Source organism: Artemia sp. Qi Xiang Cuo, chromosome 11 (genome assembly GCF_049724085.1).
Source record: "Artemia sp. Qi Xiang Cuo chromosome 11, ASM4972408v1, whole genome shotgun sequence".
In the NCBI taxonomy this organism is placed as follows: Eukaryota; Metazoa; Arthropoda; class Branchiopoda; order Anostraca; family Artemiidae; genus Artemia; species Artemia sp. Qi Xiang Cuo.
In genome coordinates this window covers 4,436,925-4,452,177 of record NC_142804.1, presented here as the reverse complement: position 1 = coordinate 4,452,177, position 15,253 = coordinate 4,436,925, and the positions used below count along the sequence as shown (strand labels likewise).

Below are 15,253 nucleotides of genomic sequence, written 5' to 3'. Positions count from 1 at the left end.
TTTAAGTTTTGATACTGCCCCTTACTTTCAGCTGAATAAACTTGTTTTGTTGAATAAAATTTTGTTTAATTATTACACTGACAAAATGCCACGAAACACCAAACCCTAGGTAACATTGGTGGTTTTCTTGTTAATAGAATAGAATATATTTATTCACTCCAATAGCTGTATCAAGTTACAACTGCTAGTATCAAGTCACCACATTATGTGGTGACTTGATACTAGCTTGATACTAACTTGATACAAAGACAAAAATCAACAAAGCCATATAGCGCACTTATCAGGCTTGTTAATTGTGTTTTTCTCAGAAACTAAGAACAAACCACTACTACAACAGTAGTTTTACCAGTTACACTACTTACACTAATTTTGTTTTATTATTACAGTGACAAAGTGCCACGAAACGCCAAACCCTAGATAACACTGGTGGTTTTCTTGTTAATAAAATAGAATATATTTATTCACTACAATAGCTGTATCAAGTTACAACTGCTAGTATCAAGCCACTACATAATGCCAGTATCAACAACAAAAACAACCAACAGCGCCATATAGCGCATTTTTCAAGCTTTATAATTGTGTTTTTCACAGAAACTGAGATCAAACCACTGGAAATACAGTATTTTTGCCAGTTACACTACTTACACTAATTTTGTTTTATTATTACACAGAAAAAATGTCAAGAAATGCCGAACCCTAGATAACATTGGTGGTTTTCTTATTAATAGAATAGAATATATTTATTCACTACAATAGCTGTATCTAGTTACAACTGCTAGTATCAAGTTTTTTTTTTTTTTTTTTTTTTTTTTTTTTTTTTTTTTTTTTTGCAGATACGGATATTTTATTTATGAAATATACATAATGCTACAAAATACATCTGCACACATGCCTGGTGGCATAATTGAGCGCATTGAAAATTACAACAAATTATTAAACACTGTTAACAAATTAAAAAAAAAAAAAATCCCCTTGGACAACTGCCCAAATACAAACAAGGTAAATAAAACCAAAGTCAACTTTCAGAGATAAACTTCCTCACCATTCTGCGAAACTGCTGGTAATCAGCACACTCTAATATCCAGGGGAATAGAATTCCGCACCTTTGGGCCAATACGTCTCAAACTAAATCCTGCTCTAGTTATTCGCCTAAACTCCCTGTGGTGCCAGATGGGCTTGTTTTCCGCCCCGTGGGCTTGTTTTAGCCGTCAGGGCGGGCTGAATTTTGGAGTGGGCGTGGGGCGGGAACGTGGACTTTTTTCCAAAAAATGGGCTTATTTTGGGCTTATTTTGACTGAAAGTTGACAAAGTTTTGACTGAAAGCGGAACCAGACAAAAATTCCAAAATCACGGTGGCTCAGCCGTGGCTCTACATCAAAACGATAAGAGCCCTCCCTTAATGTATGGAACGCTATCTATTCTGAAACACTTTCCCTCTAGGAATTTATTTCTGCCATTGCTGAGATGGCTCTGCGTTAGGAGTCTTAGGTATGTCTCAAGTTAGGATGCAAGCACAATATTGCTAATTTAAATGAATATACTTGAGAAGTTTTGGAATTTTATGCAGATCTATCCTTTTTTTTATATATTTGACATATCTTGCCCGACCTTTTTGTGGCCTAGGCTAGGCTTAGTCTAGAATTGGGGCTGTTGCGAAAAAATCACGTTAAGAAAACAATTTATACTTTCTAACATGCAGATTTCCCTACTTGTAATGGTATATACCTAGAGATGGAAACATGTTAAGAAAACAATTCATACTTGATAATATACAGAAATAATTGTTGCTGATATCTTGCTTGTAGCCCTGCTAAAAATTACCCCCAGGTCCTCTCCCTTAATGTGCAAATACATGCCTGAAATTCATCCATTGTACCAGTAAATTTAATCAACTTTGACAAAACAAAAACAAGAAAAAAAAGTGATGGGTGGCATCGCCTATTGCTGACTCTAAGTGGGATCTCAGGGCTCGCTAAGCCTAGAAATTTCCACAGCGGTGGTGGAGCTCCAGGCAATGAAGCTCGACCCTCCGTCCCTAGACAGCATAGGAAATCCGTCAGCGCACCTCAAAGTGGTGAAAAGGTGTAAACATCACTAAGCTTTACACCAAGCACGGTGATGACTAACGCGCTCCGGGTGACAGCAAGACTGGGGACCTTGTGACGAATTTTATCCCCAAGAAACGTCCAACAAAGATGATGAATGTGATACAGAGTAAAAGTTCGGATACGGCATCCTCGATTTTATGCGTTGTGACGAGACTTGCACCCTCGTCGAAAAGTGGGCTAGCTAAAAATATGATGATGAATGTGAAGCAGAGTAAAACTTTTACTATGGCATCCCCAGTCTTATGCGATGCGACGAGACTTAAGCCCTCGTCGAAAATTGGGCTAGCTACCATTGTATCAAGAAGACAAGACCTAAACTTTGGCTGCTGGAATCTATGCTCGATAAAGTGCCCCCTGACACAAGCTTTTATAGCTGAAGAATTTCATATTTATAACCTTGACATCTTGTGCGTCTCTGAGACGAGGCTGAATGGACATGACATCTCTTACCTAGAAGCCGTGTCTGGAAAGAAGGTCATATTTTACAACTCAGGACCAGCTGATGGTTCCGGTTTAGAAGGTGTAGGTTTCATATTATCCCCCAAAAGCGGCCACTGGGCTCCTCGAATATGAGGCAATATCTAGCAGGATTATCTGGGCAAGTTTTAAAGGCCAAAATAAAAATATGGCCGTCCTTAGCGTATACGCTCCAACTAGAGATGCGCCTGAACACCTAAAAGGTCGGTTTTACAGCGAAATTCAGATAGTCATTGATAGGAACCCCCGAAAAGATATACTCGTGATTGGAGGCGATTTTAGTGCATGGGTTATTGGCAGGCTGAATAACCCCGAACAGGCGATTGGCAATCATAATCTCGGTGAAAGGTGCTCTAATGGAAACAGACCGCTCCTGTCGGTAATGCAAAACAATCTTTCTGTTACTAATACTTGGTTTAGACACAAGCCCTGCCACACATATACCTGGGAATCCCACGATGGAAGAACGAAAGCTCAAATTGATTACCTGCTTATATCGCAAAGGTGGAAGACCATGATGTTAGACTCAAGAGTGCACAGAGGTGCTGACACAAGATCAAAAAATGGATCCGACCACTTCTTGCTAAAGACCAGGCTAAGGTACAGACTCAGTAAAAAGAAGGCGCACATTCCAAGTCAGAAAATAGATATATCTAAATTGAAAATAGATAAATTCCGAGAATCCTTTGTTCTTGGCACACATTCCAAGTCAGAAAATAGATGTATCTAAATTGAAAATAGATAAATTCCGAGAATCCTTTGTCCTTCCTGACGCAGCGATTTATATGCAGCGGACAATTTGTTGGATAGCTCCTTCTTCATTGCAGAGTTGAAGTGTTTTCTCAGAGATCCATTTTTTTGGTTTATCGTTTTACAACTTCGAGGATGTTTGTTGCGGTTTCCTTCACGTGGCCTTTGAACTTGCTCCATTCTCTCTCTATCTTAGAAGCGGGGCATCCTGATGAGTTGGAATCCTGATCAATAACTTCGGCGTCGTCTTGTAGGGTGGCAAAGTGGTTGGAAATTTCAACCCACCTACTAGAGAGGAAGTAGGCCAGGCAATTAAACTCCTAAAAAACCACAAAAGTCCTGTAATAGATTACATCCCTGCTAAGCTGTTGAATGCTCTACCTGACTCCGCTGCAGATGAGCTCCATGAACTTGTTACGGATGTATGGGATAATGAATACATTTCCGATGAGTAGAAGACATCGATATTTGTCCCTATCTTCAAAAAAGGAGACCGAATGGAATGTAAAAACTACCGAGGCATATCCCTCATCCTGATTACTGCAAATATAGTCACAATTATACTTCTAAATAGGTTCCGGGACACTAGAAATACCCGAACACGAACCAACCAAGCAGGATTTAGACCAGGCATGGGTTGCTGTGATCAGATCTTTAGCTGAAGACAGGTCCTAGAACATCGCTTCAAACACTAGCAGGAGACAACCCAAATCTTTATTGATTTCATTACGGCTTTTGGCTCGGTCCATCGGGACGCAATATGGGTCGCAATGAAGCAGGACGGAGTCCCTGAGAATTTCATCAGACTACTGAATGCAAACTACGATGGAACCAAGGGCCCAGTTAGAGTTGATAGTGAGCTTTCAGGTCTAGTTCTGATTGAGGAGGGTGTACGTCAAGGATGTGTTCTGTCACCGATCTTATTCAACTTCGTCATTGATTGGATTCTCGTGGCCCTCGACAAGCATCAAGGAATGGAAATAAGCCCGACCTTTTCTGTCAAGGATCTTTCTTAAGCTGATGATGTGGATATACTTGCTGTGTCTGTTACATATACCCAGGCCATGATTAACGAAGGAGCAAGCAGAGCACTTTTGACTGGCCTTCAAATAAGGCCTTCGAAGACGAAAACGATGCGGACAGATGGGATGGATGACACTCCCGTTACCCTAAATGGTAGTCAAATCGAGGACGTTCATTCGTTTAAATACCTTGGCTCAGAGATAAATACAACTGGGGAATCATCAGAGGAAATCCGGAATTGCATATCCTCAGCATGGAACGTCTTTCTGCAGCTAAAGAACTCGCTCTGGAAGCGTAGCGAAATCTCTCCATCAACAAAGCGCTGAGTCTACAATGTCGTGGTACTCTCTGTCCTCTTCTCTGGGTGTAAAACTCCATCACTGAAAGCACCGGGAGCGTCAGAATCGGACTTGTCCCATAATACATACTAGCGATATATACTAGGCATTCACCTCTCAGACGAAGTCTCGAACGAAGAGGTCAGGAGAAGAGGTGAGGATCGCTTACTTGTCTCTGATGTCGTAAAAATGAGGCGTCTGAGGTGGTTTGGCCACACCATGCGGAGATCAGAAGAGCATATTACCAAAAAATGCCTCAATTGCCTTCCACTACCAGTATGGAAGAAGAGAGCAGGAGGACAGAAGAAAACATGGCTTGCGACAATCAAGGCTGACCTAGAGCCTATTAGGAGTTTCTGAAAATTTAACTGACGCTAGGATCGTCACTGGTTTAAAATTATGGACCCTGCCACCCTCGAGGGCAATCTCTGGAAAGAAACTTGTCGTCGTCTGCTGGGCGCCCCGATGAGCCTGGATGTGACTTGAACGTGCAATAAGTACAAATACAAGTGCCTGTGACGATTAATATGGACCTCGAAATCAATTATTTGCCACCACATCTAGTTGATTATGGACATGAGAGTTCCTGAATGAACGGGCCAAATCTAAACTTTCAGACACACAGAAGAGCGATATCAAAATACGGTATTTTGCGTTCCTGAAAACTGCAGTTAAAGCGGTGCTTAAGCGAATACCTCCTGTTCTGGATTTGCTCCTCAAACTGAAATTTTTTATTCCCTGTGATTTGCTTGTCTCAGTTTCAACCCTGATTTGGAGACTTGCCATTGAGAATTGTTGCTACCACTGATCTCAGTACCTTGGAGAATCAGTGGAGGAAACTGTTGGATGTTAATTGGTCATTTGTGTGTGGAGGAACAATCCCCAAAGACTCCTCTCAGTTTTGGATAGCTGTCCTACATTATCTTGATCCTGTTGAAGCATTTCCTTTTCGTGAGTTAGCAAAGTGGGCATTTACCTTGTTGAGTTTCCCAATTAGCAGTGCGATAGTGGAATGGTCCTTTTCTTTAATGAATGTCATTAAGATCAAGCTTCAAAACCGTATGCTCTTGCCCATGTTGAACTCAATACCTGTGTTCAGGCTGTGGTTGTCAGCATGTGGCTCTTGTTGTTCCACGTTTGAGCCTACAAAGCGTATGCTGCTTTTTCAATAGTGACATTTATAAGGTTTGTGAAGTCGAAGAAACTGACGAAACAACTAATCTAGTCGATCTAGATAATATCCTAGCCTCCTTTGAGTCTTAATCTCTTAGTGCCTTATGGATCTAAGTGCCTTTCTTTCTTGTTTTGTTTTTTTATCTGTCCGTATTATTTCATTTTGGGATTACGAAGGCTTTTGTATTAACCCCGTTCTCATGTTTCTTTTTCAGGCCTTACTTTAATCATGAAGTTATCTTTAAATATTGTGTTGTGTTGCAACTGTACCAAATAACCTGTACCAATAATTTTTATGCGATAATAAACCAAAGATATTGTATGTCTTCGGCTTGTGATTGTTACTAGCGTATCTATAAGAATAAGTTATATTAAGTTCTAGAAGTTAATAAAATGAGTTCACAGCTGTTTAACCATTATGACGTATAAACCTGCAGGTAAAAACAGATGAATTTTGGCGGATCACGCAAAATTATTGTTCTTCCTTGAAAGCGGAACAGGATGAACCAAGGGTAAGCAAGCAAGGTAAAAGTAGAGTTAGATTAGGGGCGAAACTTTTTCCAACTTTAGCACGAAAGATCAATTTTAGCACTTTTTCATCATGTGTAGCACGCTGTAGCAGGTGCTTCAATTTGTAGCACTTTCGTAATACAATTTTTTAATTTTGTCATGGACGAAATGATACGGATTTTGAAAATGGTTAAGGAATTAACAAAAATTTTAGACCGCATTTTCCGTATTTGTTTTTAAAGATTTGTGCGAAGTTTGTTTTAACCAGGACCACCTTTTTGCCGTCTTTGTTTCGAAAGATTTGTGCTAAGTTTGAAACAACCGGAAAAAAAACTGATCTAAAACTAATCCAACTACACTTGTCGAGCCATGCACGTGTCGCGGCTCTAGTCAAAAATTTTTTGACTTTAGCACCGAAATTGTTGTGAAACACGCAAATTTGGGCAATTTTAGAAGTTTATGAACTGACCATGATGGCAGTCTTGGTTTTCAAAGGCTCGGGCATATTTTGGCTTGTTTTTCAAATGCACGGGCTTGTTTTTTGTTACACTTTCTGGCAACCCTGGTTTATTAATAGTCCAGCTATGCTTGCAATGATATCCTGTTCATAAAATAAAACTATCATACAGGCTTGTAATATAGACAAAAACATTATTTTTGTAAAGAATAGTGAAGAAAATTTTCAAATCAGCAATGTTTCTTTAAGAGAAAGCTTTAATTGAATAACGAAAAGAAACAGCAAACTTTTTGTATAACAAAAGTAATGTTTTGCACTTATCAAAAAAAAATCAAAAATGAATATTTACCGACAACTCTCAGCGTCAAATTGAAGCAAATCAAATGAATCAACGTCTGGGGTCAAAGGGGCACTATCATTGAATATTGATGAACAGTTCAGCAAAAGTTCATGATTATCAACCAAACATTGTAGGCCATCTTCAGACATAAATACTGAAAAATATGTCATGCATAAATATTATATATATTTATATATATATATATATATATATATATATATATATATATATATATATATATATATATATATATATATATATATATATATATATATATATATATATATATATATATATATAATTATTATTTTAAATCTATATTGTGAGCCTTATCACAAGTTTTCCTTTTAATTAAAAGAAGCCAGATAAACAAGCATTTGACAGCGATAGTTACTTCATACCTGCTAACAGAGGGGGCTAGCTTCCGCTTCAAAATTGATGCAAAGAATCCCCTGAGAAATACTGGCCCTAAAAACATGTGTTTTACAGTATATTGATGCATTTAAATATAATATTTAAATTTTATGTTTTATTGGTATTCCAAGGAGAAGGGGGATCAAAGACGTACCATCCAGTTACCTTCCCTCTCACCCCAACTTTTTTCTGATTCTGATAACATATACCTAATTGTAGCATCCACTCCTCCTTGAAAAGAATTTAACCTTCTCTCCTGAGTGCAAGCCAGATCAATACTCCCTAAACCACTGAAGGCTTAGAGGATATCCTAGGCTGCTACTAAAATTCATCACATGAGTCGGAAGCCAACACAACTGCGCGTCCGCCCTACTCTACCTCGTCACCATTTAATTAATATGAGTCATTTTATTATTTTTATCATTTTATTATTAATGAGTCGGAAGTCAACACAACTGCGGGGTCCACCATATTCTACCTCGTCACCGTTTTATTAAAATTTTAACACTTTACCACCATAGCACAAATATAAATACGAACAGTAGCAAAATGTCTATCCTCCCCAGTAAAGATTTTTGAAACACGTCAATCTAGATCTCTCCTTATGACTCTGCCTCTTTGCGCACGCGCAATGACAAAGGTTTCTCGCATTACGACGGGACTGATCTGATCGAATACCAAGTAGCAACTGAAACTATTGCTCTGACGTACTGGGAACTTCCCATTCAGCGCGCTATGATGCGTGTCATTTTTGAAGAAACTTTTCGCAACCGCATATATATATATATATATATATATATATATATATATATATATATATATATATATATATATATATATATATATATATATATATATATATATATATATATATATATATATATATATATATATATATATATATATATATATATATATATATATATATATATATATATATATATATATATATATATATATATATATATATATATATATATATATATATATATATATATATATATATATATATATATATATATATATATATATATATGTGTGTATATATATATATATATATGCTGTGCTTTACTCCCTATCATGAAGTTCCACTTCCACTAGCTCTTTTATTATGACCCCCCCCCAAATTCGAGGGATTTGTACTGTCCATCTGGCCCTAATTGGATTGTTAATCCTCATCTCCTTCTTTGACAACAATCCTTCATCTACAAAACATAACCTAACCATGTTAATTTTTCTTTCATAGCTAAGGGGCAAAAACAGAAAAGGAATATTTGGGACTTACACGCAATTCTATCTCCGTCATGATAGCAAATAAAGTCCAGGCTTGCGTTGAGAGCAGACAATAAGTGATCAACTGTGGTATTCTCTTTCTCATTTAAATACTGACGAAAGGATTTAATGACTGGATCCAGGCAAAGGTGCAAATTAGGTATCCGACTGAAATACAGAAAAAAAAAATCAAAATCAAAATCAACTTTTCCAATTTACTAATAAATGTATGGAACATAGTCAACCCCAGATTTCTTCCAATTTTGGAAATAAAGCATTTTCTAGAAAACCCAAGAGTTTCGAAAGAGGAAAAAATCATGATAAATTTGGCTGTTTAAAATCACAGTCAGTAGCTGTGTGATAATATCACATAACAGGGCGAATGAAGTTTACGACAATCAGATGCTATTTTATTAAAAATTAGTTTCGGAACATCATTTATCCTTTTGTTTGTCAGAGTATCATCTTGTTTTTGCATAAAATGCAAAAAAAATAATTAAAAAATCACTTTTCTAAAAGTTATCATATTTTTTAAGTATGTCTATTGACCTCATCACTTGACTAGGTACTTTTATTAACAAAATTCACTGGCAATTACTACTTTCTGGTATTTTGAAGCAAGACACATTTTGCATGCAATTTACCATCATACATTACAGTAGCTAGAATTCAGGAATATTTATGGGGGGGGGGGGGGCAAAATGTATTTATTTTTTTTCAATCTATCAAGAACGACTTTGTTTTTTTTATGAAAATATTAAAAAAAGGGATTTTTCAATAAATATACCAAAATAAAAAGTATTTTTAAATTCAAGCATGAAAGGGCGAAAAATCTAGGGGGGCAAATGCCCTACCTGTCCCAGCCCCCATTTGACGCCTCATACATTTTCTGGTGTTATCCATGAACTGGGACAACCTTATTTCCGACTGTCCATGTTTTTGCACCATTAAAAGAGCTTTGTTTCTAAGAGTCACTGGTGAACCATACGAGTGTCAAATTTGCAAGAAAAAATTTACTTAGTCAACCAAAGTACATCAAGCAATTCACTCTGGGGAAAAACTCCAGGAATGTGAAATATGTGGTGAAAGATTCTTGCAGAAGATCCATTTGAAATCAAATAAGAAAATTCACTCTAGAGAAAAACCACATAAATGCGATATTTGTAATAAAAATTACCTCAGACGAGCTCAGAATCTGAGAACAAAAGTTACTCTAAAAATGATGGTAATATTGGTGACAAGAATGAGTCTGCACATGTCGCATCATCCATTAAGGAAGAATCTATGGATTGCAATAATACAAGAAAAGCTTCTCACGAGGCAACGGCTTGAATATAAATGAAAAGATCGTTGTAGAGGGTTTTTAAAGAAAAAAAAAAAAACAATGAGTGTGTAATTTGTAAGAACAAATTCTCTCAGAAGAGCAGTTTGAAATCACATCAAACAATTCGCTCTGGGGAAAAACACTATGAGTGTTTAAGCTGTAAAAAAAATCTCCCAAATGGGCAACTTAAAAAGACATCAAAGTATTCCTCTAGGGAAAACCCCATGATTGCAATATTTATAATAAAAAATTATATCAGAAGAGCAATTTGAAATTGCATCAAGCAATTCACTCTGGGGAAAAACGCTAAAAGTGTTTAATTTGTAAAAAGAAATTCTCCCAGACGAGCAGCTTCAAAAGTTATAAAAGAATTCCCTCTGGCGAAAAACCCCTTGATTGCGATATTTATAATAAAGAATTATATCAGAAGAGTAATTTGAAATCGCATCAAGCAATTCACTCTGGAGAAAAACGCTATGAGTTTTTAATTTGTAAATAGAAATTCTCCCAAATGAGCAGCTTCAAAAGACATCAAAGAATTCCCTCTGGCGAAAAATCTCATGATTACGATATTTATAATAAAGAATTATATCAGAAGAGCAATTTGAAATCGCATCAAGCAATTCACTCTCGGGAAAAACGCTATGAGTTTTTAATTTGTAAATAGAAATTCTCCCAAATGAGCAGCTTCAAAAGACATCAAAGAATTCCCTCTGGCGAAAAATCCCATGATTACGATATTTATAATTAAGAATTATATCAGAAGAGCAATTTGAAATCGCATCAAGCAATTCACTCTGGGGAAATACGCTATGAGTTTTTAATTTGTAAAAAGAAATTCTCCCAAATGAGCAGCTTCAAAAGACATCAAAGAATTCCCTCTGGCGAAAATCCCCATGATTGCGATATTTATAATAAATAATTATATCAGAAGAGAAATTTGAAATCGCATCAAGCAATTCACTCTGGGGAAATACGCTATGAGTTTTTAATTTGTAAATAGAAATTCTCCCAAATGAGCAGCTTCAAAAGACATCAAAGAATTCCCTCTGGCGAAAAATCCCATGATTTCGATATTTATAATAAATAATTATATCAGAAGAGAAATTTGAAATCGCATCAAGCAATTCACTCTGGGGAAAAACGCTATGAGTTTTTAATTTGTAAAAAGAAATTCTCCCAAACAAGCAGCTTCAAAAGACATCAAAGAATTCCCTCTGGCGAAAATACCCATGATTGCGATATTTATAATAAAGAATTATATCAGAAGAGCAATTTGAAATCGCATCAAGCAATTCACTCTGGGGAAAAACGCTATGAGTTTTTAATTTGTAAAAAGAAATTCTCCCAAACAAGCAGCTTCAAAAGACATCAAAGAATTCCCTCTGGCGAAAATCCCTATGATTGCGATATTTATAATAAAGAATTATATCAGAAGAGCAATTTGAAATCGCATCAAGCAATTCACTCTGGGGAAAAACGCTATGAGTTTTTAATTTGTAAAAAGAAATTCTCCCAAACAAGCAGCTTCAAAAGACATCAAAGAATTCCCTCTGGCGAAAATCCCCATGATTGCGATATTTATAATCAAAAATTATATCAGAAGAGAAAATTGAAATCGCATCAAGCAATTCACTCTGGGGAAATACGCTATGAGTTTTTAATTTGTAAATAGAAATTCTCCCAAATGAGCAGCTTCAAAAGACATCAAAGAATTCCCTCTGGCGAAAAATCCCATGATTTCGATATTTATAATAAATAATTATATCAGAAGAGAAATTTGAAATCGCATCAAGCAATTCACTCTGGGGAAAAACGCTATGAGTTTTTAATTTGTAAAAAGAAATTCTCCCAAACAAGCAGCTTCAAAAGACATCAAAGAATTCCGTCTGGCGAAAAACCCCATGATTGCGATATTTATAATAAAAAATTGTATCAGAAGAGCAATTTGAAATCGCATCAAGCAATTCACTCTGGGGAAAAACGCTATGAGTTTTTAATTTGTAAATAGAAATTCTCCCAAACGAGCAGCTTCAAAAGACATCAAAGAATTCCCTCTGGCGAAAAACTTTACGGAGTGTCAAATTTGCAAAAAAAAATTACTTAGTCAACCACTTTAAAAATACATGAAAGATTTCGCTCTGGGGAACAAAAACTATAAGTGTGAATTATGTGCATGAAATTCTTATGAGTGGACAATTTGATATTGCATGAAATAAATTCTCGACCAGACAGAATTGGATTAAGACTTAGTCATTTACCACTCAACAGTTATATCGGCACTAACTGAACTGCATTTACTCAAGCTCTGTCAACTTACTTGCAATATTTTTTAAATACAAGGTCCAAATTTTTTTCCTCTTCCGCGTCTTCTAGTTCTTGTTCGATAACATCGACATCAAAATTTTCCTTGAAGCATTTTTTGAATGAATCCATTTCAGTCTGAAAAAGAAACCTTAATCAGCTAAAGAATAAAGAATAATCTCTCATTCGTGTATTAAAGACACAAATCAAAACTTACACAGGCGCCGTACAGTTCCCCCACGCTTGGTGGGGTTCGAATTTTTGCAAAATTTGCTAATATTGCTGAATTGGGAAGGTTTTTGTTGACAAAAATAAATATAAAAATTGTGGAATTAGTTCCACCAAGCTTGGGGCAGTTCCGCCACGCTTGGAGCTGGCAACTTGGTATACATTATTTCTAAGAGTGGGCAACCCCTCGGAAACCACAAAGCCCCGATGAAGATTCGTTTCTTTGAGGTTATGATGAACCTAATAATAGTGGGATCAAAATAGTTGCCAGTGTCGCCAAACTAATATAATGAGCTAACAGCAAACCATGGGAGGGAAAGAGCAAAAGAAAATATTCCAAACAACAGTTATTAAGCTAAAACTAAAATATAATCGAAACTCTTGTACAAATTACGTTATCCAGTTGGGCTTAGTCTAGTTCAGTCTACCGATAGGCAAATGATATTTTTAAAAACTATCCGTTACCACTTTTCCGGTGTTGCCTGAGTAATATTATCAGTGACAGCAAATCATAAGAGGGGGGGGGGGGAGAAAAAACGGAAATATTTCAAAAATCTTTATCAAGCGAATGACCTTCTGTTTTTACAAATCTCGTTACAGTTGGTATTCTAGTTCAGCTTTACAATGCAGGTTATTTTTTATTAGCCCATCTTTCCTTCATCATCAGCAACAATTAAAAGGAAAAAGAAGAATAATAGGAAAAAAGAAGAATAATAGGATAAAAAAGGGAAAAGAAGAAAAGAAAAAAAACAAAAGAAAAATAATAAGAATCAAAATTATTACGACAGATAATGGTACTAGGATATACTAGGATAATGGTATTCCAAAATAAACTTATTAGGCTAAAATTAAATATGTTATCCAGTTAGGCTTAGTCTAGTTTAGCCTAGCAATAGGCAAAAGATAAAACTATTTTTTTAGAGGATAATTAAAAAATATTTGTCGCCACTTTCTCGGTGTTGCTGGAGTAATATTATAGGTGACAGTAAATCATAAGATAAGAGGGGAAAGAAAAACCGTAAATATTACAAAAAACTTTATCGAGCAAAATGACCTTCTGTTTTATAAATCTCGTTACACAGTCGGTATTCTAGTTCAGCATTACAATCCAGGTTAATTTTTATTAGCCCATTTTGCCCTCATCATCATCAGAAATTAAAAAGAAAATGAAAAATAATAGAAAAAAGAAGAAAGAAAAAAGAAGGAAAAAGAAGAATAATAGGAAATTTAAAAAAAGAAAAAAGAAGAAGGGAAAACAAGAAAAGTAAAAAAGAAGGAAAGAGAAAAAGAAGAAAAGAAAAAATGAAAGGAAAGGAAAAATAAGAATAATAGGAAAAAGAAGGACAGAGAAGAAAAGAAGAAAGAAGGAAAAGGAAAAGAGAATATTAAAAATCATAACTATTGTGATAGATAGGCTAATGGTAAAAGGATTGATCTTTCAGAAAAAACGTGACTTTTAACTCCTATTCCTATGATATATCTTTGGTGACAAAATTTCTTTGGTACCTTTACTTTCAATCAGTTGTCCCCTTATTGAACAAATGGAACGGTATGCTTGATTTGAAAAAAAAAAGTTATTTCGAGATATAAGAAACCAAATAAGCATGATCAGTAACCACAGAACGGCCATAACTAAAACGCAAAATAAAAAACCAGTTTGGCTAGAGTTGATTTCTTCTTTTCTGACACCAAAGGAATACGGCGATGATGACATAATACAATTTTGTAAATACTACTGTGGCCAATTGCCAAAAATCATTTAGAGGTAGAAAAGGCAAAATCGAATACCAGATCCACTAATGAGAAAAAACGATCTTTAGCCGTCTAAGCTAATTTTTGTTATCATAGGCAGCGCAATAGTGCTGCCTAAATAAAGAACGATGTTGCCACAATGTATTATTTATTTATTTTTTTTTTCTCCTCCATACCCGGGCACTTCGTATCGAAAGAGTTGTCATAGAAACTTCGAAAAGGGCTCATTCGATAGGAAATTGGAGTGGCTAGTGCCCTTTTTAATAGTCAAAAGTGATTGGAGGGCAACTAGCCCCCACCCACGCCCATCATTCCCCACAACACATCCAATCAAAATTATGAGATAGCCATTTTGTTCAGCGTAGTTGATTTCCAGATAGAAAATATGTTTTTGAGGAGGACACTCCCCCATAACCCTCGGGGCAAGGGTTTTAAGTTATGCCCTGAGGGCATATAAGAACGATGTTGGCACAATGTATTATTTATTATTTTTTTCTTTAGAGCAGGGCACCTCGCATCGAAGAAGTTGTCGAAGAAACTTCAAAAAGGACTCATTCAATTGGAATTGGAGTGGCTTGTGCCCTTTTTAACAGTCGAAAGTGATTGAAGGGCAACTTGCCCCCCCCCCCCCCCGCCCAACATTCCCCCAAACACATCCAATCATAATTTTGAGATAGCCATTTTGTTCAGCGTAGTTGATTTCCACATAGAAATTATGTTTTTTGAGGAGGACACTCCACCACAGCCTTCAGGGCAAGGGTTGTAAGTTATGCCATGGGGGCA

At 36.1% G+C, this 15,253-nt stretch overlaps 1 protein-coding gene across 1 annotated transcript in view; it reads right to left on the bottom strand.

Moving 5' to 3' along the window:
- The window catches only part of LOC148946554 (27 kDa glycoprotein-like), an 81,582-nt gene that overhangs the window by 14,561 nt on the left and 51,768 nt on the right, over positions 1–15,253 (bottom strand). Inside the window, exons 3-5 of the mRNA XM_089097436.1 lie at positions 12,507–12,628; positions 8,876–9,030; positions 7,186–7,330 (exon numbers count right to left, since the gene is read on the bottom strand). Coding sequence (XP_088953562.1) covers positions 7,186–7,330; positions 8,876–9,030; positions 12,507–12,628 — 422 coding nt within the window. The remainder of the gene's footprint in view (positions 1–7,185; positions 7,331–8,875; positions 9,031–12,506; positions 12,629–15,253) is intronic.